The 27,550-nt window shown below is 40.0% G+C and overlaps 1 protein-coding gene across 12 annotated transcripts in view; it reads right to left on the reverse strand.

The window, feature by feature from the left end:
- Nucleotides 1-27,550, reverse strand: part of LOC121458752 (A-kinase anchor protein 9-like) — a 136,942-nt gene that overhangs the window by 106,287 nt on the left and 3,105 nt on the right. For 5 of the 12 annotated variants that reach the window (XM_041668097.1, XM_041668099.1, XM_041668092.1 and 2 more), the window contains exons 2-8: nt 18,662-18,874; nt 15,669-15,767; nt 11,816-11,863; nt 8,539-8,700; nt 7,459-7,614; nt 5,881-6,078; nt 1,181-3,499 (exon numbers count right to left, since the gene is read on the reverse strand). In XM_041668097.1, the coding sequence (XP_041524031.1) occupies nt 1,181-3,499; nt 5,881-6,078; nt 7,459-7,614; nt 8,539-8,700; nt 11,816-11,863; nt 15,669-15,767; nt 18,662-18,874 (3,195 nt within the window). The remainder of the gene's footprint in view (nt 1-1,180; nt 3,500-5,880; nt 6,079-7,458; nt 7,615-8,538; nt 8,701-11,815; nt 11,864-15,668; nt 15,768-18,661; nt 18,875-27,550) is intronic. The other 7 variants (XM_041668089.1, XM_041668091.1, XM_041668095.1 and 4 more) reach the window with 7 other exon arrangements.

Genomic DNA, 27,550 nt, shown 5'->3' on the forward strand with positions numbered 1-27,550 from the left:
GACACCATTACTTGTCAACTTGACAACAACCTAGAGTCAAGGGAGAAGAGATGAGAGGCCTCAAGTGAAGTATTTCTCAGCTCAGATTGGCCTGTGGCATATCTGTGGGTGATCATCTTGACTGTCAATTGATGTAGGAGCCCACTGTGAATAGCACCATTATGTGGGCAGGTGGTCCCAAGCTATATAGGAAAGCTAGCCAAGCATGAACCAGTGAGTAAGGCAGCAAGAGGCATTCCTCTATGCTTTTCTACATTAATCCTGATTTTGTATCTGCCCTTACTTCCTTAATGACGAACTGTGGCAAACAATACTTACAAACCAAATGATACTTTCTGGAACTAATCTGCTTTTGGATAGGCTTAAATGCATCAACAGAACAAAACCAGAACATGTATTATATGCATTTTTTTAAATTCTTCACTTATATTTAGAGTTAATATTATGTTTTTCTCATTCAGATCAAAGAATCAGAAACCTCTAGGCCTTAAGCCGCACCTCCAGAAATAAAATTCCATAAGCAATGAATAATTTATAGAGCAGTAAAAAACTTTAAAAAGGTTTTTTTTAAAAAAATAACTGGAATTTTATATCAGAAAACATCAGTATGAAAAACTCTAAAATATAATCTTTGATACTAAAATATGATTATAATGTAGTTAATAAATGTATTATAAGTACAATAAAGTAGAAATAAAAAATGTAGTTAATAAAAAGAAGTCTCAGGAGCTGGAGAAATGGCTAAGAGGTTAAGGGCATTGCCTGCTCTTCCAAAGGTCCTGAGTTCAATTCCCAGCAACCACATGGTGGCTCACAACCATATGTAATGGGGTCTGGTGCCCTCTTCTGGCCTGCAAGCATATATACAGACAGAATATTGTATACATAATAAATAAATAAATATTAAAAAATAAATAAAAAGAAGTCTCTTAACTCTTCTCTTTAAAAAAAATCATGTAAAATGATTAACTTAGCTTATTTTCTGAGCAGCATATATACGAGATTAATTGAAAGGCAACACTATTTAAGTAAAAATGACAACTGATTTTCAAAAATGATAGTAACATGAAAGTTCACCATTTTCTGGTAAGAATATGGATTATTGCTTCATGAAAGTGACAACTATCTTGGTGTGAAATGTGTGTTCTCACTATGACTTTTTATGCGCATGTGGACGTACCTGCGTGGATTTGAGAGCACAAAGCTCTTGCTCGAGTTTTTCCTTCTCGAATGGCTCAACTATACCATGAGATGGTTCAGTTGTTCTTGTTGGCAATCTCAAGTCTTCTCCACTTCCTTTAAAGGGAATTTTATCTTCTATCATTATTTTTGATTCTTCTGGCAAATCTTTACTGATTTTAGAATCACATCCTCCAGAATGGGCGTCCGTTCCTGTCGTAAGCTCAGTTTTCCAAGAGCTCAACTGCGCAGGGCACACAGCGGCATTTTCTATTCCCTTGGGGTTGGTGGGAACCTCTAACTCTCTGCATCGTAACAAGAGCTCTTCCTTGTCTTGACTTAATAATTTAACCTCTGCACTTAGACAGTTAACCTCATCACGTGTCTGCTTTAACTGTTCTGAGAGGACAGAAAGTTTCTCCGAGAGCTCTAGTTTTTCTTGCTCAGTTACTTTCAGTTTTTCCATAAATTCAATGTTATCCTTTTCAACTAATTCTCTGACTTCCAGCGGCTCAGCTATAAAAGTCGCAGCATCAGTTACTTGAGAATGCCTCCCTTCCTGCATCACCCGGCCTCCTCTCTGCAACTGCAGCTCTTCAGTCAGCGCTTTGACTTTGTGTTCATACTCTAACGCCTGCTTAGTCTGGATGTCTCTTGTCTTGAGGAGGCATGCATATTCTTCCTGTAACTCTTGATAATTAACTTCAAAGTTCTTTTCAGCAAAGGAAAATGTATTCCTCTGCATCTCGATCTCCTTACTTAGGTGAATACACTGTTGTTTTAGGTCTTCCTTTTCCTTTCGAAGCATATCAATCTCTTTTTGCCAGCTACAGTCTTTTGATGTGTATGTACCAGAAGCTAAAGCAATTAATTTTTCTTCTTCTTCCACAGGAGTGTAAACTTTCACCATGTCTTCGAGAACTTTCTTCTCATCTTTAAGAATGCTATTCTCTGCTTCAAGTTCTACACATTTTTCTTGTAGGTCCTCCTCTTTTGCTTTTAGTATTTTTTCTAATTGTTCAGTTTTAAGTTGTAACTCCTGAATTTCCTGTTCAAGGGTACCCTTTTCCTTTTCTTCTTGTCTGAGGGTCTCAATTTCTTTTTTGATTTCATTCATCTGAAAATTCCGTGATTCCTGCAAGTCTTTTAAGTCAGTAATCTCCAAGATGAGCTGGCTCTGCTTACTTAACAAGCTGTCTTTCTCACACTGCATAGTTTCCATCTTCTTACTCATTTCATTTTGTAAGTCATCTATCTGCATCTTATACTGAAGCCCCAAATTATCTTTAAGTTTTTCAATATTTAACCGGTGTTCAACTTCTAGATCTTCTTTTAGTTTAGAAAGCTCTTCTTCATGACTGAAGAGGAGCTGCGTTCTCAACCGGTCCAATTCAGCTTCCTGGGACTCTGCCATTTTATCTAAGACTGCGTTCTTTTCTTTTTCTAACATTTCAAGTTTTATCTTATAATTTGTAATTTCTGCTTCGTGTTTTAATTCGAGTTCCTTCCTGGACTCAAATGCAGCCGTAACCTCAGCTTTTAAGTCCTCAACCATGCTGAGGGACTTGCCGGCTTCATTCAGTTTACTTTCTTGTTCAGATATTGTCTGCTTGGCTCTCTGGATTTGGTCTCTTAAAGCACTCAATTCTTCTAGAAGAGCATTCGATTGACTCTGGAGAGCACACTTTTCCAGCTTTACTACCCGCAGCTCTTCCCTGAATTTCTCCTTTTGATATAGAGTATGCTGTACTTTCATATTCAGTTCATTCATTGTTGCGCTCAGTAACTTTACTTGCTCGTCATTAACTGCTGGATTTCCGCGTGATTTTAAAGTGTTCTCCATTTCTCCCTTATGCTGGGATTTAAGATCCTCTATCTGGTTCATGTGTTGTTTTATTAATTCTTGCTTCATTTGCACAATCTGTTTTCCATACTCCTCATCTAGCTCTGCTTGGAGCTGTGCTAATTTCTGTTCTGTTTCTTTTTCCATTTTTTGCATTATGCCGGTTTCTGAAAAGTTTACTTCATAATTTTTCTTTTGTAGCTCTTCGATTGTCTCCATATACTGTTTCATTTCTATGGAAGATTGCTCCACTTTCTGCTTAGAATTGGCTAGTTCAAGCTTTAAGCTTTTGGTCTCTTGGTCTTTCTCTACAAGCTGTCCTTTTAGGTCTCCTACTAATTGATCAGCAGTTGTTACTCGATTAGTTAGTACAGCAGTTTTCTTCTCTTCTTCTATTAGTCTTGTATTCAGTGCTTCAATAATTGCCTGCTTCTCCTCTATTTTGTTATTAGCGCTTTCGACTTTTTTATCTTGTTCCTTCAGAAGAAAAAAAAAGTGTAAAAACTTCTAGTAACTTTGTTGCTTAACTTCATTAACAAAAGACAGATAAAGTCACATTTCAAATCTTCTATAAAAAGTTAATGGCTGTGCCCACCGCTCTACTTTTTCCATGATAACACTTGCATACCTAGACACTTGGAGCAAACAATAGCTATACAACAGTTCACATCTTCTTAGGAAGAAATATTGAACTGCATTTAGTGTGATTAAAAATTTTAATTAAGGGAAGTGGGGAGAATTTGGAAAGATAGGAAAGAACATGATTAAAAATTTTAAAATAAAAAATGTAACAGATTTTTAAATTTGAAATTTGTTTGGCATGCATGAGATCCTGGGTTCTACTCCCAGCACTGCCAAAAAGGAATGAAAAAAAGAAGGAAAATAAAATACTGCTAGGCTGAATAGAGGGCTCTGATGACCTGAGCTCACTCTCCAGACAAATAAATGATTGAAATAATTTAAAAAAACACTGAATCTTTACTAATCCATTATATCTTCACTTTTAAAATTAACTAACAAATCAATATTCCAATTATTTAATATTCTGACGGTTAATTATATCACTATGCACTCTCCGAATAGTCTCAGAAAAAAATTTAAAAGTAAGTCCAGTTGACTCCCATGAATTCTAGGGATCTGAAGGTGTTCCAATGCCAAAAGCTCTGCAATAAGAAGAGATTTCCTGTGAGTCTGTCTTAACTTCACTGCCGGGCATTTCAGTGACATCTTCAACAACTATAATATTCCTGACATATTGAGCTGGAACTACAGTTTCACTTCAAACAGAAGCTTGAAAACAGAAAAGAAAGTTCCTGTCAGAGGCCAATTATACAACTGTTGATAACAGTTGAGCCCAGAAGAACACATCAAACATAGTCACGTCATAATCGCATTAAAGCCCCAAGTTGAGTAGAGTTTTGGATCTGCTATTTAGTTTCCTCTGTGAATAAAGGCTTCAGACCCAAATAATAAGCATGAAATAAAATCTACAGAACTGGTCAGAGCTATTATAAGCAGGTAAATTATATCACAAAAGTCCTTGGCAAACAGAATTCAAAGGAATTCTGAGTAAATGTATAACACGTCTAAAGAAAAAAAATGTTGAAGCTCAGACAGAAGAAACCCTCTGAAGGAAGTGCTGGGAGTACCCTCTAAGGACAATTCATGTAAAACACCAAAGTGCCCTCAGCCTTTGAGAATTATGGTCCCTCTAGAAAGACCATACCCTGAGTCAGACATGCTTATACATATTGACAGCACTCAAGAGCCAGAAGGATCATTAAACTATACTCAATATAAACAATCAAAAACAAAAACCAACAAACAAAAAATGATGTTGGGAAATTGTGGTAAACAGGACTGAAGAATCTGAGTCCACAGGCATCAACTTCACTACAATGAGATGCATAGATCAGTTTATCTCAGCCTAATGCCACAATATCTGAGTGCTAAAATCCTCCCTTCTGCTCACTAAAGAACCTTCTAACTAGTATTTGTTTTGTTAAATTCATTTGTCCATGGAAAGAAAACAAAATCCAAAGGACCCAAAAAATACAGTTCGTCATGATTATTAATCACTGCAAACTAATAACCATATACTATAAATTTTCAACAGCCCCTTGAACTTGGAACAATCTGAGTTTACCTCTGCTCTAGCACAGAACTCAGATAACACCTAAAATGAGTTTCCTGAGCCTACAAATCAAAATCAGATTGTGTTTCTGATTTGCTATGTTTTATAAGACATTTTCTTACATAAGTGTGATTCAGGAGCTCTGCCCTGCCCCAGGCAGGGAGTAGGTGCAGGAGTAGGCCAGGCAGCAACAATCACTTTTAAATTTTCATTTCTCATTTGAAAATCAATGAAAGCAAATCTTTTAGGATGAGTTGTTCTTAGAATTTAAGATTATAATCTATGTGGTACATAATGCTATCCCCTGCCCCAAAGAGCCTTAACTTCTAAATGTTTCCAAGAAGTAAAATATTTGCAGAAAGAGAATAAACAACACTTATTTCTTGCAACTAAATCTATAAAATTTTACCTTGTGACAAAAATACTTTCAGAATTTCTGTACCATAGCTAAAATAGATGGGACTATTTCAGATGCAACAAGATAGATATTTGAGCTATCAATTTAGGCTCTACTGAGACTCCAGTTAACATACACAAATCCCTTTAAGGAATACAATAGTGGTAGTATTACCTTAGCAACTCCTAGTAGAAGATACACAGTTGTAAGTGTGAGATTCTCAATTGCAATTATTTTCCATATTCAGAGTTAGAATTATAAAATTTTCTAATTCATATGCTTAAGACACATGAAAAAGAAAATTCCAATGCTAGCTGATATCCTTACCATTTCACATACTTTAATTTTCTCTTGCAGAACAGTTATCTGTATTTTGAACTCCTTCTCCTTTTTCTGATGATCCTTTAATAGTCTATCTTGTTCTTCCAGCTGTTGCTGCTGAGCCATGACTTGTTGCTTGACATGAAGTAGCTCTGTAGCAGTGCTGCTGTGAGTGTTGCTACGCAACGTTTCACTAGCCTGCAACTTGAACACAGAAAGAACCTTCAGCATTCTGAACTCTGTGTGCCAGCAGACTCCTGGGGTCGCCTGCTGACAGTGGCTCTCTGTGACCTCTGTTCACTTCAGGGGTTTGAGATCTGCTGTTGCTAGGACTGGAATGATTGAGCCATTACATCATCATTCATATGATACTTCAGAGAAAGCAGGTCTAGTGAGGGTCACAGGACTGAGGCCACGTTGCTGGGAGTAAGTGGGGCAGGAAGGGACTTCTGCATTCTGGTGACTTTTCAGACTCTATCTCCAATCTCTTTCAGAGTCTTGGTTATATTTCTGCCCCTAAGTCCTCTAAGACGCCTGTATACTTACATTAAGCTCTCTGGTTTAATATGTTGCGAGTTGTTTTGTGTTACTTGCTATCAAACTCTGACCAATGCAATCGGATTCTGCTTTAGTCGGGGTTACTATTACTGAATGATGAAACACATGACCAAAAGCAAGATGGGGAGGAGAGGATTTATTTGCCTTATTGCTTCCACATTATAGCATCATCAAAGGAAGTCAGAACAGGAACTCAAACAGGGCAGGAACCTGGAGCAGGAGCTGATACAGAGGCTCTGGAGGATGCTGATTGCTGGCTTGTCCCTCATGGCTTGTTCAGCCTGCTTTCTTACAGAACCCAGGGTCACCTCAGGGATAGCAACACTCAGAGGAGACTGAGCCCTCCTCCACCAATCACTAATTAAGAAACTGTCTCACAGCCCGATCTTTTCGAGCCATTTTCTCAATTGAGGTTTCCTTCTTTCGGATAACTCTAAGCTTGTTTCAAGCTGACCTACACTAGCCAGGATGGATTCCCAAGGCAAACTTAAAGTAAATGGGAGGTGTAGGTTCAGTTACCATTTAGAACCCAATAAAACCATGCCAGGTCTGCAGATGTCCAGGGCAACTACAGAGCAATGTCTGCAAAAATCCATCCAGTCCACCACAGTAAGGTTTTGTAGAATTTCAAAACAGAAATAGGGAGTTTAGTTTAAATAATAACAGGGAATGACTCACAAGATATGAATTAAAAACCATGGTTATGCTGTGTGCTGGTAGTGGCGCAAGCCTTTAATCCCAGCACTTGAGAGGCAGAGGCAGGCGGATATCTGTTAGGAAGCTAGTATGGTCTAAAGAGTGAGTTCCAGGAAGGTCTCTGAAGCTACAAAGAGAAGCCCTGTCTCAAAAACAAACAAACAATTATTGGCTACTATATAACAACACAAATTCACCAGTTTTTTTCAGGTCACTAAGGTAGTACACTAAAAGAAGCAAATGGAGTCTTTGATTTGTTCTGGAAAATGAAAAAGAATATAATTCATTGCTAAAAACACCAATAAACTTTGTTGTACTCATAATACTTACATGCTGGAACTGAATCTGTAATTTTTGACTTTGTTCGGTTAACTCGGAAAATTCTCTCATTGTCTCATCCTTTTCTTTGTTAGCCTGCTGCAGGTTAGCAATCAGTTGAGTGATGATGCAGTCTCTTTGCTTAACGGCAGCTTCAAATTCGTATAACTAGAAGAAATCAGTAAAAACTGTAAATACTAGCTTTTAGGTTTTTATTCTTTTATCAAAAAAGTATTCTTCCATGAAAGCTACTAGACTATCCAAATTAATTTTATTTCAAAACTAACTTTGAAAACTTGTTATCTAGCTGGGTGGTGGCGGCACATGTCTTTAATCCCAGCACTTGAGAGGCAGAGGCAGGTAGATCTCTGTAGTTCGAGACCAGTCTAATCTACAGAGTGAGTTTCAGGACTACTGGCTCCATAGCTACTGGGAAACCCTATCTCCAAAAAACAAAAACAAATAACAACAACAAAACATGTCTCTGCATTAAGGAAGAGAATATATTTAGGTTGACTTTTCCATATTTTCTTACAGAAGTGTCTTTATACTTTGTAGTGCCCCAGTGTGTTTCTAGGTAACACCAACATGCACATTTAACCCCAGCTTTTTTCTGAAGAGGATGGAATGGAAGTATGCTGCCATTTTCATCAGTGTCCCACCCTCATGGATTTCATCTTGACTTCCCGCATAGCAGATGTCAGTGTAACCCTTATAAGGGACTCGCATTCTTTTTTTTTTTTTTTTTTTTTTTTTTGGTTTTTCGAGACAGGGTTAGGGACTCGCATTCTTAATGGCTTTAAGTCACACTGTCTTGTGGTTTATACCAATTTTCTCCCAGACTGATCACACACACACACACACACTGTCTTCACAGGAGTGATTTCACTCTAGATTACGCAGTTAAATTTTAAGTGTGACTATCTCAGCTGTGTTTCTACAATCCTCATTTTAAACAGCCTTGTTATGCTATGTACAAGAACAAAATTACAAGATGCCCTAAGTGGCCACTGCAAAGCCCCATGTGTAAAGAGCACACATGCACTTCCATCCACATGCACAACAAACTAAAGCCACGGGAGGCGAGCTCACCCTCTGCATTACTTCAGGCCCGCAGGTGGCCCTCCTTTCTTCCAGTTCTTCAGTCAGTTCTTCGATCGTAAGCTGTTTTCCAGCCAGCTCATTTTCCATCATCTCCAGACAGGTCTGACTGGACAGAGCTCCTTGTTGAGAACAATTATCAAATTCTTCTTCCTAAATCAATCCAAGGTTTTAATAATTCAGTACTAGCAACACGCCTCAGGGAGAGGGATGAAATTTAAAATTCCACAGCAAAGTCCATTTTAAAACATTCCCATATCCTGTGGGTTCATTAGTGGGAAAACCTGCTCTCTTGTTAATGAGATACATACCTGAACAGCATACAGGAGTTCTGCACTATAAAAAGTATATGCAGGAAAAGCTTTGTTAGTAAGCTGGGGTCTTTACACAGTATAAAACATTAGTATCATGAGTGGTATAATTGCTATACTATAAATACAATTGGCAGGCTTTCCTGTTTTTGTCACAAAACAGCAGCCATTTATCCATAAAAAAAAATTCTGATATATTATGATCTTAAACTGAATGTAATTTCCCTGACAACAGTATTTCACTGAGCATGGGAACCGCAAATTCAGCTACACTTACTGGGCAGCTAGCACCAGGGATCCTCCATCTCTGGCTCCCTAGTGCGGGGACTACAGACACACATTTTCATACTTTCCATGTGGGTGCGAAGGACCCTAGCTCATGCTTGTCTCACAAGCACTTTGCTCAGTTCAAGCATCAAGAACATATATAACAAGTTCAAATGTCAATCATTCCTCAAACACCTGAGTGCTTACAATGCACCTGCTTCTCTTCCAATCACCACTAATTCCCCTCATACTGCTTCTCCATATAGAGGGTAATTGGATAGACTACGGTCTGCTATGACTTTCGAGTGTGTGTACGTGAGGTCAGAGTTCAACTTATTCTTTGAGGTAGGGATTCTCACTGAACCTGGAACTCACTGATTCAGGAAGAGTGACTGACCCCGAAGTCCCAGGGATCTTCCTGTCTTGGCCTCCCTGGTGCTGTAATTACAGAAAATAACAACCATACCTGTACTTACCATGGGTGCAGAGAAACCAAACCCAGGACTTCATGCTGTACAACAAGTACTTTACTGACTAAGCCACCTCCCCAGCCCCAGAAAAGGCCCTTCAACACTTCTCTGACTTACTTCTCCTCTTCATCTGTCTGGTTTTCTCTAAGATGAAAGCACTTTGGTAGCCTAGGCAACAGGATACTATAGTTGACAGGCACAGTGAAGGAGCCCCCAGTAGAAGGCTCTTAAGTACACTGTTCATCATAATCTTTTATGATCATAATTGCTTTCTCAGCCACCAGACAGGCATGCTAAAAAGCTGAAACCCAACTGTGTAACCATAGAAATGTTTGCACCAACCTAAACAACTTCCCCAAATGCTTCAGCATCACACTTGGCAATGATTCCCAAATCATTTAGGACGTTAACCTTAGTCACAGCAATGCCCATCTCCACCAGCCAGAGTACTGAAGGCTGGGAATGAGTCAGTACTTGTAGTTCATACTGGAAGAACCTGCCAGGATCTGATAGCCAACCCTGACCAAGGCACCAGAAGTATTAGAGAGGAACTAGTGAAGGAAAGTTCCCTGTTGGGATAAGACAGTAATGATGATCAAACATGTAAAATGGGCAAATACTTAAAGGCCTCCAATTCGTCTACGGAGCATTCACTTTCTCCGGCATACTGAATGCGTTGCAAGAACTAGAAAGGACTGATCTTGCATTATTAACATGCAGCAAACTTCTTTACTCTTTCTGGTAAACTTCGGTATAAAGTGCACTTTATCAGGTATGAGTGCACCTACTCCTGTGTGGTTTTTTCAGGCTTCCTCTTGCCTGGCGTATAGACTCTGATACACTCATTTTCACTGTTGTGTGTCTGTGCCAGTAAGATGTATTTCTCACAGACAACAAATAGTCAATTAATTGTGTTTTTAATTGGAAAGTAGAGACTAATTACAATTAGTGCTATTATTGAGAATACTTTGCTGTTTCCCAGAACTCTGTTGATTGTGTTCTGGTTGTTTCAAGTTTTTTTGGTTTGGTTTTTTGTGCCCCCATCTATATTAGGCATTTGTTGATTTGCAGAGTGAGACATAAATGGCTTTTTCCTATTTTTTCTTGGTTCATCTACTCTCTATGCTTACTCTTCTCTGTGCTTTTGTGACTGAGACTGTATCTGTTGTATCTGTGTGTGTGACTTGTGGGAGTATCTTTCACACTGCTAGCTTGGTTGACACGAATGGCTTTAGTTTGTACTCATCTTTAAAAGTTTCGATTTCTTCTACTCTAAAAGATAACTGTTTTGGCATAGTATTCTTGAATGATAGTTTTTAGCGGTTGGATTTTAAATTCATACTGACCACAGAGGAAATTTTACATACTGTGAATCAGATATCCATTTATTTATTTGTTGTTGGTTATTTTCCTGGTCTACTAGTAAGTATATACTTAGCTCCAAAACACATTACTTTTGTTAAGTATCAAAGGTTCTACCCATATTATTTATATAAAATTGTGCTATGCTAATTTAAGCATAAATGGTTCTCTTTTCTATTTGCAATCTGCAACATACTGAAACTTATGAAATACACGAATTTCTGACACATTTAGAGAAAGAGAAATGTTTTTATGTTCTCTGACTCTGGACCAAAAAAATGGTTATCATATTTAAAAGATTAAGACAAATAACACACACTTATCATCATCACATAAAGAGATCTCATCTACTTGAGAGTTTCTCACCTAACATCACAAAACATTCCTAAGGTTAATGCAAATCCACACATTTGTAAAAAGCTTTACTCAAAACAATATGTGTGTGTGTGTGTGTGTGTGTGTGTGTGTGTGCGCGCGCGCGCGCTAAATAAGACCAGTTTCCAGTGGTCTTCCATCTAGAAAGCCAGGACTAGACCTCTTCCAAACACTGGTCAGTCCCTACTGGTCTTCCATCTGGAGACCTAGGACTAGAGCCTCTCCCAGACACTGACCAGAATCTTTATGTATTTAAAGATAAAACTATGGAATAGTTAATGTCAGTGAACATTGTGAAAAATGGCAGCAGTGGACCATGTCTGTGACTCCCTAACCACGTACGCTGTTATTTTATTGTATTTAGAGAAATGCAACAAAACCATGTAAAAGGTTAAAGCATCAACAGACAATAATTTTAGTGAATAAAATGACTATCTTTACTTATAACATTATTTAAATAATGTTATGAAATGGCAATCTTACCTCTAAAGAACTATGGTTGTCGGCTAAGGAAGAAATTTCACCTTCGGGCTAAAAGAAAAGTAAAACAATTTACAATGATGCCTTCTCCCCATATTTTACCTCCACTAAGCAATGCTGTTGGTAGCATAATGTAGCTACTACATAAAATGCTCACAAGCCAGGTAATATGCTTCCAAACCTAGAACAAAGTATTCAGATCTTTAAACTCTCACCTGTGAATTACTGTCTAAGCATTAATATTTTCCTCCATACTAAAAAACCAAGAGGATATGCTCTTATATACAGTACCTACCCTTTGTAAGCCAGAAGTACCAAAGTATAATTTCTCTAAACTTTATAATTCCTAAATAAGAGTCCTAAATGATATTATCCGGAGTGTCATTTCTTCAAAAGTATTGCCAGATTTTCATGCTAAAAGTAATTATTTGAAGAGAAATAACACCCTTTGTTAATATAATGCTTTTACAGCTTAAAAAGCATTCACTTAAAACCATTTGCAGGAGGCTACAGAAATGGCTCAGCAGGTAAGAGCATTTGCTGCTCTTTGCCAAGGGGTCCACAAGCAGCTAGCTGTAACTCCAGTTCCAAGGGATCTAGTGCTCTCTACTGGCCTCTATGGGCACTGCATTGTATGGGAAGAAAGCATAAACCCCTATAGCCAAAATACCCATACATATAAAATAATAAAATAAAAATGAAACAATTTTGCTTTAACCCAGAATTTGAGTTCAGTGGCATTCAAAGCTTCTCTCAAGTGTGAAGTAGGGAATAGAATAAAGAAATAAATCTTAATTTTTCTAATTCCCAAAGTGTTGTTTTACTGTCCAACACACACACACACACACACACACACACACACACACACCTCTAACATGAAATTTAGAGAGTTTATGAATATTAACTATCACTAATTCCTCATCTACTCCTACAGAAATATTATTTGACATTTAAGGTCAAGTTCTGCAATGGCCTTCCCAAGAAGTAGCAACTGCTGGCAGGAAAATAAGCTTGTCTCTAGTCTAAAATCCTCTAACAACGAGTCCTAACTCACGAGGTTCTGCTCATTTATTTATTTATGCATGTGTGTGTGTATTTGTGTACATGAAGAGGCCAGAGGCTACTCTCGGTGTCATCCTTGGGACGGCAGCTGATCTGCTTTGAGACAAGGTCTCTCACTGACCTGAACTCACTAACTAGGAGAAGCTAGGTAACCACTGAGCCCCAGGAATCCTTCCATGTCCTCCTAATACTGAGGTTACAGATTTAAGCTACCATTCTCAGCATTTTAATGGGAGTTCTAGGGACTGGGCTTGTCCCAGCCATGATGTTCTTTTCTAAATCTAAAGATTTCCATGACGCAATCCCTCCATATGATAATTAAGTACACACTGCATTTTAAAAACTGGTTATCAAGAATAAACAGACTAGTTGAGTGGCAGTGGCACAGACCTTTAATCCTACTTGGAAGAGACAGGTGGATCTCTATGAGCTCAAGGCCAGCATGGTATACAGAGGAAGCCATGGCCACATAGAGAAACTCTGTCTCAAAAATAACCAACCCTTCCCCCAAAATACAATAAACAGAATGATTAGCCCGGGGAGGTGGTATACACCTTTAATCCCAGCACTAGGGAGGCTGTCTAGGACTACATAGAGAGATCGTGTATCAAAAAAAAAAAAAGATTAACAAAAGTTATTGCATTCAAAATGATAAACTACAGTAAGGAATCCAAATATCAATATGCTATAATGTTAAAAAATCCATCTTGAAACCAAAACCTAAGCCAAAGTTGCCTCATTATTTAAAATGTTTAGTTAACAAAAAAGGCACACAAAGGAATGGGAAAGTATGGATTGTTCACAAGAAAAATATTGGTCAACGGAGAAACATTTTGAAGATCACAAATTATGGATTTAACCATCACAATTTAAAATTGGGTATTATGAAATGCTGTGTCTCAAATAACAAACAGAAATAATGCTGAAGTAATCTAACAGTAACAAAACCTGAGTAAAACATCATGGGGGGTGGGCAACCACAGAACAGGAAGAACCAGGAAACTCAAGCTACACCATTCCCACCCACCCTGAAAGCCTGCAGGGCTATAAGAGGCCACTGAGTGAAATGTTAGGTGACCAAAGGGCCTGAGCTTGCCTTTCCTAGCAGCGTTCACCCATATCTAACAGCCCTTTAAATTAATGTCATCTCAAGGGATAGAGGACAAACCATAACATTTAGCAGCCCTTCAAGACAAAATATTAACTGTGGGCTGGGGATGGACCTCCACAGCAGAGTGTCTGCTGAGCACTCACAGAGGCTGAGGATGACCTCCATGGTAGAGTGTCTGCTGAGCACTCACAGAGGCTGGGGATGACCTGCACGGCAGAGTGTCTGCTGAGCACTCACAGAGGCTGGGGATGACCTCCATGGTAGAGTGTCTGCTGAGCACTCACAGAGGCTGGGGATGACCTCCATGGTAGAGTGTCTGCTGAGCACTCACAGAGGCTGGGGATGACCTCCACGGCAGAGTGTCTGCTGAGCACTCACAGAACTGGGGATGACCTGCACGGCAGAGTGTCTGCTGAGCACTCACACGGGCTGGGGATGACCTCCACGGCAGTGTCTGCTGAGCACTCACAGAGGCTGGGGATGACCTCTATGGTAGAATGTCTGCTGAGCACTCACAAGGGCTGGGGATGACCTGCACGGCAGAGTGTCTGCTGAGCATTCACAGAGCTGGGGATGACCTCCATGGTAGAGTGTCTGCTGAGCACTCACAGAGGCTGGGGATGACCTCCATGGTAGAGTGTCTGCTGAGCACTCACAGAGGCTGGGGATGACCTCCATGGTAGAGTGTCTGCTGAGCACTCACAGAGGCTGGGGATGACCTCCATGGTAGAGTGTCTGCTGAGCACTCACAGAGGCTGGGGATGACCTCCACGGCAGAGTGTCTGCTGAGCACTCACAAGGGCTGGGGATGACCTCCATGGCAGAGTGTCTGCTGAGCACTCACAGAGCTGGGGATGGATCTCCACGCCAGAGTGTCTGCTGAGCACTCACAAGGGCTGGGGATGACCTCCATGGCAGAGTGTCTGCTGAGCACTCACAGAGCTGGGGATGGATCTCCACGTCAGAGTGTCTGCTGAGCACTCACAGAGGCTGGGGATGACCCCCACGGCAGTGTCTGCTGAGCACTCACAGAGGCTGGGGATGACCTCCATGGTAGAGTGTCTGCTAAGCACTCACAAGGGCTGGGGATGACCTGCACGGCAGTGTCTGCTGAGCACTCACAGAGGTGGGGATGACCTGCACGGCAGAGTGTCTGCTGAGCACTCACAGAGCTGGGGATGACCTCCATGGTAGAGTGTCTGCTGAGCACTCACAGAGGCTGGGGATGACCTCCACGGTAGAGTGTCTGCTGAGCACTCACAGAGGCTGGGGATGACCTCCATGGTAGAGTGTCTGCTGAGCACTCACAGAGGCTGGGGATGACCTCCACAGCAGAGTGTCTGCTGGGCACTCACAGAGCTGGGGATGACCTGCACGGCAGAGTGTCTGCTGAGCACTCACAAGGGCTGGGGATGACCTCCACAGCAGAGTGTCTGCTGAGCACTCACAGAGCTGGGGATGACCTCCATGGCCGAGTGTCTGCAGAGCACTCACAGATAATTACATAAAAACACTCAATGAATTAAGAGTAGAAAGGAACCTCCTCTAAATAATAAAATACATCTCCAGAAAGCCCTAAATATAAAACTTGCTACACAAGTTAAGCAGATACTCAAGGGACTGGGGGCTGAATGTTCCCGCTAAACAACACAGTGATATGTTCTCAACACTTTAAAAACAAACCTGTATTACATCAATTGATTTGATGTGTGTGTGCAGCACAGGCATGGAAGGCATATGACAACTTTCAGGAGCTGGTTCTCTCCTTTCACCATGTGGGTCCTAGGAATGGAATGCAGGTCATAAGGTCTGGCAGCAAGTTGTTTTCATTTATTGATTCTTTTGTTTTGTTTGCTTGTTTTTCCCAAGACAGGATCTTACTATGCAGCTCTGACTGTCCTAGAACTTGCTATATAGGCCAGGTTGGCCTAGAAATCAGAGATCCTCTTGCTTCTGCCTCTCTAATGCTGGGGTTAGTGGTGTGCACCATTATGTCCAGCCAGCAAGTAACTCTATTCGCTCAACCATCTCACTGAACCTTCACCATTTCTTTTCAAAAATTAAAAAGTTTGTACATCAAAGTATACTATCAAGATTTAAAAAAAGGATAATATTTAGAGATTATATATTTAAGAATACAGTTGATTTTCCTTTTTCAGACTCTTGATTTCATGAAGTCACCTCCTTAATAAAATTTATTTGCTAGCCCCAAATCAATACTCATAACATCTATTAGGTCATTTGGGGATATGAGCAGAACAGGGAAAATTGAGAGTGACCCAAGGTAGATACACTGGATGACACAGAACAGGACAACAGTGGCTTTCTTGTTTTCACAACGTAAAGTCGGTATCCTTCCAGGACTCATTGTGGCACATTTTGGCACTTTTTAATTACTGATTTTACTGTTTAAAAATGACCTCAAATATGAAGTTTAAGTGCTGTCTAGTGTTTCTTGGAACAGCAATGTTGTGGCATGCCTTATAGAGGAAAGGTGTGTTAGTTAAGTTTTGCTCGGGCATGATCTCTAGTGTGTATGTGTGTATGTTCCTGTTTCAAGCTCTTATTCAATACACACATTAACCACAATTCAATAATGATTCAACAATATATAATAAATTAGGAGTCTTGAATCATAAATACACATAAAAGGTAACAAGTGTGGTGATATTTTGTTTTTGTTTTAACAAATAAAGTTTACCTGAAGATCAGAGTGCAGAACTAAGCCACTAAAAGCCAGGCAGTGGTGGCACACAATCCTGACTTAATCTCAGGCAGACAGATCTCTGTTAGTTCAAAGGCCACCCTGGGTACATAAAATTGATCCAGTCTAAAAGAGAAACAGAGCTCACACAAAGGTGATCCCAGCACTACAGGAGTGATATGGCTCGGAGCAGAGAGGGATATACGGTGGCAGGAGACTGCCCTGCCTGGACTGGCTGGTTGTGTGTAAATGAGGAGCTCCCTGCAGTCTGAGGAGGAAGTTTGATCACCCTTTTGGTCTGAGCATTGGTAGAGGTAAGAACTCTAGTGGTTAGCTGCTCTGCTTCTCTGATCCTTCAGTTTTCACCCCGATAGCTGACTCCGAGTTTTTATTATTAAGAACAATTAGAATTCATGCTATTGCTTGGGCTTTCATCCTAGACTGTTTCAGAGTAGAGAAAGAGCTGAAACTAGGCATGCCTGCATTTTTTCTCTCTGGGTTGTTAGATACAATAGGACTAGCTAGCTACCTTGAGTCTGACTTCCCTGCAATGGTGGACTAGAACCTGGAATAAGTCAAATGAACTCTCCCACTGCAAGTTGCTTTACTGGTTATTTATTACAACAGAAATGAAACAAGGCCACCCCACTTCAGGCTCCCACCTGCTCAAGTTTCTGATATGTGCTACCAACCTCAGCTCCTCACTCTCGTTTTGAAGCCATATTCCCATACTTCCAAGAGACATACATAGTGACTGGATTTTATGGGGAATAGAACATGTCTCCATTGCACATCTGGGTAGCGACCAAAGCTTAAAATCCCTGGACTGGCTGGTTGTATGTCAATCTGACACAAGCTAGCGTCATCAGAGAAAAGGCCTCCATGAGGTCCAGCTGGTAGGCATTTTCTCATTTAGTGATCAATGGGGAGGGCCCAGTCCATGGTGGGTGGTGCCATCTCTGGGCTGCTGGTCCTGGGTTCTATAAGAAAAATAAGCTGAGCAAGTCATGGGGAAGTAAGCCAGCAAGCAGCACTCCTCCATGACCTCTGCATCAACTCCTGTCCTATTTGGGTTTCTGTCCTGAAATCCTTTAGTGATGAACAGAAATGTGAAAATGAAGTCGAATAAACCTTTCCTCCCCAACTTACTTTTTGGTCATGGTATTTCATCACAGCAACAGAAACCCTATACAATCCTTATCTATTCTAATTTTATTTCTACATAAACAGGCTGTAACACAAAATTCAAATAATATCCATCTTCCCAATACTCTCATGAGAAACCCATCCCTCTCTCTCTGGTCTTGATTAGTGAGTCAAGCACTTATCAACCATCTTGATCCATTCAAATTCCCATTTCAGAAAGTTGCCCATTAAACAAGGGGGTAGGGGCTTGGGAAATTAGGATTCATTGGGCACTTTCTATGAGAATTTCCAAACTCAGAAATTACCACCACCCTACCCCATCACTCTGGGATTCATATGAAATTGAAGCTCCTGTTTCCAGATCTCACAACACACTGCTTCACTGTCTTTCATCTTTGCAAATGCTTTTCTTTCGGTGAAGAACTTGCTTCCTTGACTTTGTTTGTAACCTCTAGCTGACTCCCACTCATACTTCCTATATTACCCCTTCCAGAGCTACCCAAGTTACACACACAGGCTGGCTGTGGACCCCTGTACTCCAGAAAAGCAGGTGCACTTTTCTGGCGCGGGTCTGATAGTTTACACCGACCTGCTTTCTATCTGCCTTCCTCAGCTTTGCATTGTGAGTGCTCAATAAATATTTGTTGAATAAAGCTCACAAAGCTCACTCAGAGGTCATTAAATACTTTAGGTCTAGCTACTAAAATATTGCTCAAATTTGCAAGAAGGGAGAAAAGTCATCATTCAACTGCACAGTGTGCTGATGCCCACTCTCATTACACTAAGGTTCCACTCAGAACTATGCTGAAAATCTGGAGGCACTCACTTTAACAAAGACTTCATTTTGCTTCTCTATTTGTCCAGCTCTCATTTTGGTGGAATCAGGATTCTCAGCTGATTCTACACACTGAGAACTATTTATGGAGGTCTCATTACTTTGTTGATTAATTTTTAAGCTGTGTACATCTTGTTTACTCTTTGAAACACTTTTCTTCTTTTTCCCTTCTCGTCGGGCTTGTCTTTCTCTATACTCAGCAAGCTATAGGGGGAAAAAAGAAAGCAGCATTATCATCTAAGATTTTTCTTTATCATTATTAAAACTCTGGGTCATTTTATTAAACTCAAACTATCACTAAAAACAAGTGACAAAACAAAGGATACTTGTCCTGTTCTTGATAGAGTCGTTACTATTACATGGCAAAGAAACTGGATGTTTCTGAATCAGGAATAAGAAATGAAAACATCCGAAAGGAAAAAAAATCAGCTCAGAGTGAGAAAATAGGAAGTGAGGCACTCAGAGTATCATCTGTGGATTTTAACCCATCGGAAAGCACGACACACACACGGAGGTCAAGTGCATCCTTCATGGATTTCCTGGGACTTTAACTTTACACTAAAGATAATTCAAAAGATTTAGTTCTGACCGTGTTTTGTAGCCTTATCTATAAAGGAAAAAATAGAAATAATATAAATTTCAGAGAATGATGCTTTCTTGTCCTCAGTCATTTGCATATCACCCTCAGGAGTCCTACAGCCTATAAAACTATATAGCCTAGTGCCACCTAGTCATACAATTTACTTACCATCCACACCACAATACCTTTCTTATTTTAAAGAGATGTTTAAACCTGGGTAGCTCTTGCTATAAATTAAAAGTCACTAACACTTAAGATGTCTTTTTTAAAAAGTAGCCAACAAAAATTAAAACAATGACACAGCAATCATTAAAATGTTGAACACTGATGAAAGTTATAAGAAAAATGGATGACTGGTAAAACATTTAGGGATAAAAGAGCAACAAACACTTTCAGCTACCATGGCAGAAAAAAAAAAGAAAAGTCTTCTTTAATATTATACAATGTGTTACCACTGGGCCAGGACACACATAAAATACCAACATCTAGCCAGAGCTATCATCCCGTATATAACTCAATGATGGGTGAACAATGTTGAACCCTTATTAAAAATACTGTTTCAAACGACTAATGACAATACTTACGAAAAGTTATGACTATAAAACAGTACCACATATAATTATTATGAAAAGAAAATCATCAACACCTCTCCTTAATAGAGACAAAACAGGCTTCAACCATCAACAATTATATCTAATTTAGATTGGAACAACGTTGAACCCTTATTAAAAATACTGATTCAAACAACTAATGACAATACTTATGACAAAATTATAACTATAAAACAGTACCACAGTATAATAATTATGAGAAGAAAATCATCTACACCTCTCCTTAATAGAGACAAAACAGCTTCAGGCTTCAAGCATCGACAATTATATCTAGCTTGGATTTTAGTAACACTATACTCACAGCCATAATCAATCAAATCATGAAAAAGACTGTATAACAACTCTGCTGTGTTTCACGACTTGAACTAAAGGTGTGTTCCACTATACTTAATTTCTCTTCGGGTGTGCTGGCCTGAGTGTAGGGACCATCCTTCAGGATGTCTGAAGCTTGCCTGAACTTACTACTTCAATGCTATGATCCATAATAAAAGGACATCTGTTCAACTATGTTCATAGCAGCATTATTTGTAATAGCCAGAACCTGGAAACAACCTAGATGCCCCTCAACTGAAGAATGGAAAAACAAACTGTGACACATTTACATATTAGAGTACTACTTAGCAGTAAAAATACAATGACATCTTGAATTTTGCATGCAAATGAATGGAATTAGAAAAAAAAAAATCCTGAGTGAGTTAACCCAGACCCAGAAAGATAAACATGGAATGTACTTACTCATAAGTGGGTACCAGCTATACACAAAAGATACTGAGCCTATAGTTCATCATCCTAAAAAAGCTAATAAGATGAACTCTAAGCAAAACATTATATATATCCATCCATCCATCCACCTGGAAAGTTGAAATAGACAAGATCACCTGACAAAATGGGAGCATAGGGGAAGGAGGATAAGGGAGGGAGGAGAGGTAAAAGGAGGGGAGGGAGGAGGGGCGAGGAGAACATGAGGGAACAGGATGGTCGAGATGGAGGAAGGACAGTGATGAGAGCAAGGAAAGACATATCTTGATTGAGGGAGCCATGATGGGGCTAGCAGGAAATTTAGCTCTATGGAAATTCCCAGGAATCTACAAGGATGACCCCAGCTAAGACCCTAAGCAATGGAGGAGAGGGAGCCCAAACTTGCCTTGCCCTGCAATCAGACTGATGAATATCTTAAATGTCACCATAGCATGCAAAATTCGAGAAGTCATTGTTTTTTACCGCAGCATAGTACTCTAATGTGTAGATATTCCACACTTTCTTCATCCATTCTTCCATTGAAGGGCATCTAGGTTGTTTCCAGGTTCTGGCTATTACAAATAATACTGCTATGAACATAGTTGAACAAATGCTCTTGTCATGTGATAGGGCATCTCTTGGGTATATTCCCAGGAGTGGTATTGCTGGGTCCAGGGGTAAGTTGATCCCGAATTTCCTGAGAAACCGAAACACCGATTTCCAAAGTGGTTGCACAAGATTGCATTCCCACCAGCAATGGATGAGTGTTCCCCTTCCTCCACAGCCTCTCCAGCAAAGGCTATCATTGGAGTTTTTTATTTTAGCCATTCTGACAGGTGTAAGATGATATCTCAAAGTTGTTTTGATTTGCATTTCCCTGATTGCTAAGGAGGTTGAGCATGACCTTAAGTGTCTTTTGGCCATTTGAACTTCCTCTGCTGAGAATTCTCTGTTCAGTTCAGTGCCCCATTTTTTAATTGGGTTAATTAGCATTTTAAAGTCTAGTTTCCTGAGTTCTCTATATATTTTGGAGATCAGACCTTTGTCTGTTGCGGGGTTGGTGAAGATCTTCTCCCAGTCAGTAGGTTGCCTATTTGTCTTGGTGACAGTGTCCTTTGCTTTACAGAAGCTTCTCAGTTTTAGTAGGTCCCATTTATTCAATGTTGCCCTTAAAGTCTGTGCTGTTGGGGTTACACATAGGAAGCGATCTCCTGTGCCCATCTCCTGTAGGGTACTTCCCACTTTCTCTTCTATCAGGTTCACTGTGTTCTGACTGATAGTGAGGTCTTTAATCCATTTGGAACTTGGTTCTTAGTTAAGGGAGCCACCTTAGGGTTGGCAAGAGACTTGAACCTAGAGTGGCTCCCAGATACCCAAGCCGAGGTCCCCAGTTAGTTCCTTGGGCAGCTGAGGATGGGGAACCTGAAATGACCCTATCCTAGAGCAATACTGACGAATACCTTGCATATCATCATAGAACCTTCATCTGGTGATGGATGGAGATAGAGACAGAGATCCACACTGGAGCACTGGACTGAGCTCCCAAGGTCCCGATGAGGAGCAGAAGGAGGGAGAACATGAGCAAAGAAGTCGGGACCACGAGGGGAGCACCCACCCACTGAGACAGTGGAGCTGATCTATTGGGAGCTCACCAAGGCCAGCTGGACTGGGACTGAAAAAGCATGGGATAAAACTGGACTCTCTGAGCATGGCCAACAATGAGGGCTGATGAGAACCCAAGGACAATGGCACGGGGTTTTGAACCTACGTAATGTGCTGGCTTTGTGGGAGCCTAGCCAGTTTGGATGTTCACCTTCCTAGAAATGCACGGAGGGGGGAGGACCTAGGACTTACCACAGGGCAGGGAAATCTGACTGCTCTTTGGGCTGGAGAGGGAGGGGGAGAGGAGTGGGGGGAGGGGGAGAAGGGTGGGAGGAGGGGGAGGGAAATGGGAGGCTGGGAGGAGGAGGAAATTTGTTTTTTTTTTTTCTCTTTTCTCAATAAAAAAAAAAAGTTAAAAAAAAAAAGAAAAAAAAATTGAATGTCACCATAGAACCTTCATCCAGCAACTGATTGAAACACAGAGACCTGCACTGCAGCACTGGACTGAGCTCCCAAAGTCCAGGTGAAGAGTGGGACGAGTGAGAATATGAGCAAAGAGGTCACCCATGATGGGTCCACCCACTGAAACAGTCTACCTGAGCTAATGGGAGCTCACCAGCTCCAGTTGGACTGGGAAGGAACAAGCATAGGACCAAACTAGTCCCTCTGAATGTGAATGACAGGTGCATGGCTGGGGCAGACTGGGGGCCATTGGCAGTGGCACCAGGATTTGTCCCTGCTGCTTGTACTGGTTTTTTCGCAACCCATTCTCTTTGGATGGGTATCTTGCTCAGCCCGGATATAGTAGGAAGGGCCTGTGACTTTCCCCAAAGCAATATACCTTACCCTCTCTGTGAAGTGGATGGGGGGATGGTTGAGAGGAGTTAGATAGAGGGAATGGGAGGAGGGGAGTGGGAGCTTGGATTGGTGTGTATAATGAAAAGGGACAGCTTATTTTCTTTAAAAAAAATAAAAAAAAAAGAAAAGAGAAAATGATTGTATAGCAACTTTGATGTGTTTCATGACTTGAACTACAGGTGTTTTCCCCTAACTTAACTTCTCTTCGAGTGTGCTTGTGAGGAGTGTGTGCAGGTGTGCTGGCCCGAGTGTAGGTATCACTCTTCAGGATACCTGAAGCTGGCCTGAAGCTACTGCCTCAGTGGTCAGTGAATCACCACTTCAGGCAACTTCCTGCCTCCATCTATGTCGCCCCTCACCCAAAAGGTTAGAAACTCACACCACAAAGCCTGGCTTTTACATGGATGTCGAGGACCTGAACTTTGCTTGTGCAAGCAAGCAACTTTACATACTGAGCCATCTCCCTAGTCTAAATTTCCCTTTTATAAAATTTCTTTTATATGAAACCACCACTTCTTAAATATGAGCTCTTTAATCACACGGAAGAAAACATGAGCCTTAACTATTAACTACATTAATTACAAAAATAGCTGATAAGTAATTATATAATTGATTAACACAGTATCATCAATGATGTTGTGGGACAGCAGTCTGTACCTTTTCACTTGTATTTTAAATAAATACAAGCCAGGTAGGAAGTATAGGCGGGTGGCCAGGCAGGAAGTAGAGGCAGGGCAACGAGAATTCTGGGAAGAGGAAAGATTCAGTCTGCAGTCGTGACCCAGACACAGAGGAAGACAGACATAGAGCAAGCAAGATGTGACTGCCTCACCGAAAAGGTATCAAGCCATGTGGTTAACACAGACAAGTATTATGGGTAATATAAGTTATAAGAGTTAATAAAAAGCCTGAGCTAAAAGGCCGATCAGTTTATAATTAATACAGACCTCTGTGTATTTCCTTGTGACTGAACAGCTGCCTGACCAGGCAGGACCAAGTGGGACAGAAACTCAGTCAACAAATGGTGCACAACATGTGGACAACTCATCCACAGAAAACCTGAGAGAGCTTGGGAAGTAATTCTAGACAGAAAAGAACAGAGTTAAGCATGATAGAGGCACTTTCTCAGGTGGGCTCTGTTTGTTAGAGAGGCTTCCTGACACAGCTTCAGCTGCAAAAACTTTGCAGCCTTTTTAAGAGGCTCTGCCACAAAACACTTAAATGGTGTTTATGAATAGCCTATAGCATGCTTCTTGGTGGTGGCACAGACCCTGAAACACCACAGAGTTGTGGCAATAAACATGGGTCTGGCCAGTACCTCCACCATGAAGCTAGATTCTCAAAAAGCTAAGGAATGGGTTGGATCCAGCCATCAAAATCACAGCTTTAGTCCTAGCCATACTGCTTAGCAAATTAAAGACTTATGTGGTCAGAAAAAGAGATACAGTAAAGATAGATTCCAAGACAAAAAAAAACCCCTCTAAACGGTTTAGAGTGTATTTAAAAATATATGTAGGTTTGGGAGAGAAAAGAAAAAGATAAAGTCCTTAAAATAAAAAAGAAAGAGAGTAGTTGGGTGTGGTGGCACACACCTTTAATCCCGACACTTGGAAGGCAGAGGCAGACGGATCTCTGTGAGTTCAAGAACAACCTGATCTACAGAGTGAGTGCCAGGACAGCCAGAGATACACAGAGAAACCCTGTCTCAAAAAGCCAAAAATTAAAAATAAAAATAAAATAAAAAGAGGTTAAAATAAAGTCATGTAAAGATGGTAAATACACGGAGTCTGGATAGTGCATATTACTGTGTTGTCTTTGAAATGTATGACTGCTGAGGAAGGAGCAACAGCTGCTAAAAGATGTGATTATAAATGCTGCTGGATTAATCCAACATATATATTTTGAAAATGCCTTGACTTCAAAATTTAAGTCAAAAGGTATGTTACTTTGGAGAAGAGGTTTTCCTTTTGTTTCCACAGGAAATGAGAAGCTGTGGATTCATTCTGGGCTAAGGAAAATCAGGTTTGATCAAGGAAGACCCCTAAAGACTCTCCAATAGGAGCAGATGGCCCAGATGATCCAATGTTTCAGAGGACCTCTGCTGGAGTTTCCTCTGAGTTCTACAACCACAAGTTTCAAGACTGCTAGCTGAGATGATCAAGCCTAACAGAATTTTCCAGTTAGGGCTTGACTGTAATTCTAAATTTTCTTTAGGTCCCTGTAAGATTATCAGCGCCCCCAATCAGCAGGAAGCAGCCTGAAAAACTATGCCCATATTAGTAAAAAAATGGACTATGGATATTTTTCTTTGTTTACAGTGTTGGTTACAAGTTGTTACTTGTAATGGTCAGGAGAAAAGCTAAAAAAAAAAAGGAGATTCAATTCAGAGTTCTTGTTTTAAAAAAGAAAAAACAGGGGTGGGGAAAGTACTGTGGGACAATGGTCTGTACACTGTCACTTATATTTTAAATAAATGCTGATTGGCCAATAGCCAGGTAGGAAGTATAGGCGGGTGGCCAGGCAGAAAGTAGAGGCAGGACAACGAGAATTCTGAGAGGAAAGATACAGTCTGCAGTCGTGACCCAGACACAGAGGAAGCCAGACATAGAGCAAGCAAGATGTGACTGCCTCACCGAAAAGGTACCAAGCCACGTGGTTAACACAGACAAGTATTATGGGCTAATATAAGTTATAAGAGTTAACAAAAACTCTGAGCTAAAAGGCCATCAGTTTATAATTAATACAGACCTCTGTGTATTTCCTTATGACTGAAGGGCTGCCTGACCAGGCAGTATCAGATGGGAAAGAAACCCCTGTCAACAAATATCACCATGAAACACTAAATAATACAGTATTTCTAAACTTTACCAACTATAGAAGAATATACATAGGATGCCCATTTTTTAAAGATATTCATTTAGCAATAACATATAGCAATTACTAGTGCCATACAATATAAAAATACACTACACCACGGTTTTCCCAAGTTATTTAGCAACTCCACAGGTGTTCTATTTCTTGTCTGCTTGAAGAACAGCTGCAGAGTCAGCTGCCTCTTTGTGCAGTATTAAGCCCCTGAAATATACTTAGAAGGGTTTGTAGGATAAAAGATTCATTCTTAAAAATCAAGTGACTGGGTTGCTGTTAAAATACTATCTGTAAATAGAATCAAAAGTCCAGGCTTATCATTTAAAAAGCAAAGATCCCTCAGGGAGAATGCAATGCCAGAAAATTATTATGAATGGCATTCTTACCAGCACATTCCAGAAGCTGCTTACACTACCATGCTCTCATTAAAATACATCACCAGCAGAGGAGTTTAGGATTAAGATTCTGTTTCAAACTCCAACTCTTTTAGTGCATACAAATCATTTATATCTAATGTTTATTCAAATGTAAGTACACAGTATAAGTACACAGATAAAAATACCAAATTATGGCAAGTTTGACTGAAAAGCAGAGGTAACAGTATGCATTACTGAATCCAATGGAAAGACCATACATGGACAAATATCCATGTAATAGAATAATCAGTCCTACAACTGCATTTGGAACAGGCCAGTTCTAAAGCCATAAAATTACAAAGACACTGTTTTCAGTCTGTTATAGTGGATTATATGCGGTCTTTGTGGGGGGCGGTTAACTAAGCATAAGGCTCTATGAGGGCAAGGATTTTAATTCAATTCTTTATACTCAACACTTAGACAAGACTCAGTAAGTGTATGTGGAGTAAAAGGAAAACCATCACTAAGGGATGACACATCTAAGCAATAGTTTTAACCTCTTAATAACTGAGAAGACCTAACACAAAGCATGCCGAACTCCACAAGTCCCATGGCTTCAGAAATGGATAAAAATATTTTAATTACTCATTAAATTAATGAAAATTATAAAACTACCCTTCCAACTATAATCTTTCTCTTTTCTTAAAAAAAATTAAAAATTCAAATTCTCAGAAAAATACTATGTACAGAATCTTCCTGGAGAGAATTCTGTTCAATTAAAAATGAAAGAAAAAAAAGATCATATTATATTCAGTTTCTTTTGGCTTTTTTACTTTAAATGTGAAAGAAAAGTTAACAGACATGTAAAAGGCTACTCTGTTAGGTTAATCACCTGACACTGAAACGATACACTTTAATTCACTGAGAAAACATTTATTCTAAAACACCCTGGAAATTCAGACAGCAGCCATCTGTGTTTGCCATTTGGAAGCCAATTATAAAAATGTTAACATATGCAGTCACAGAAATAGTTGCAAGATTTACTGGAAAGATACTGTGTCCATATACATTTGTAGTGCAAAACTGTTTCAGATCCCAAGCAAGTGTCTTACTCTAACTAGACCAAGAATAAGTGACTAAACAATCATGTATTCCTAAACTAAAGAATTATGATGTTATAAATTATCATTCCAAGCAAAAAAAAAAAGAATTTTCAGAACATACTCTGAGATGTGAAATATGTTAATTTCTATAGTAACATTTTTAA

Source organism: Microtus oregoni, unplaced genomic scaffold (assembly GCF_018167655.1).
Source record: "Microtus oregoni isolate MIOR12 unplaced genomic scaffold, Mior012 000018F_ref0000195, whole genome shotgun sequence".
Taxonomy (NCBI): domain Eukaryota; kingdom Metazoa; phylum Chordata; class Mammalia; order Rodentia; family Cricetidae; genus Microtus; species Microtus oregoni.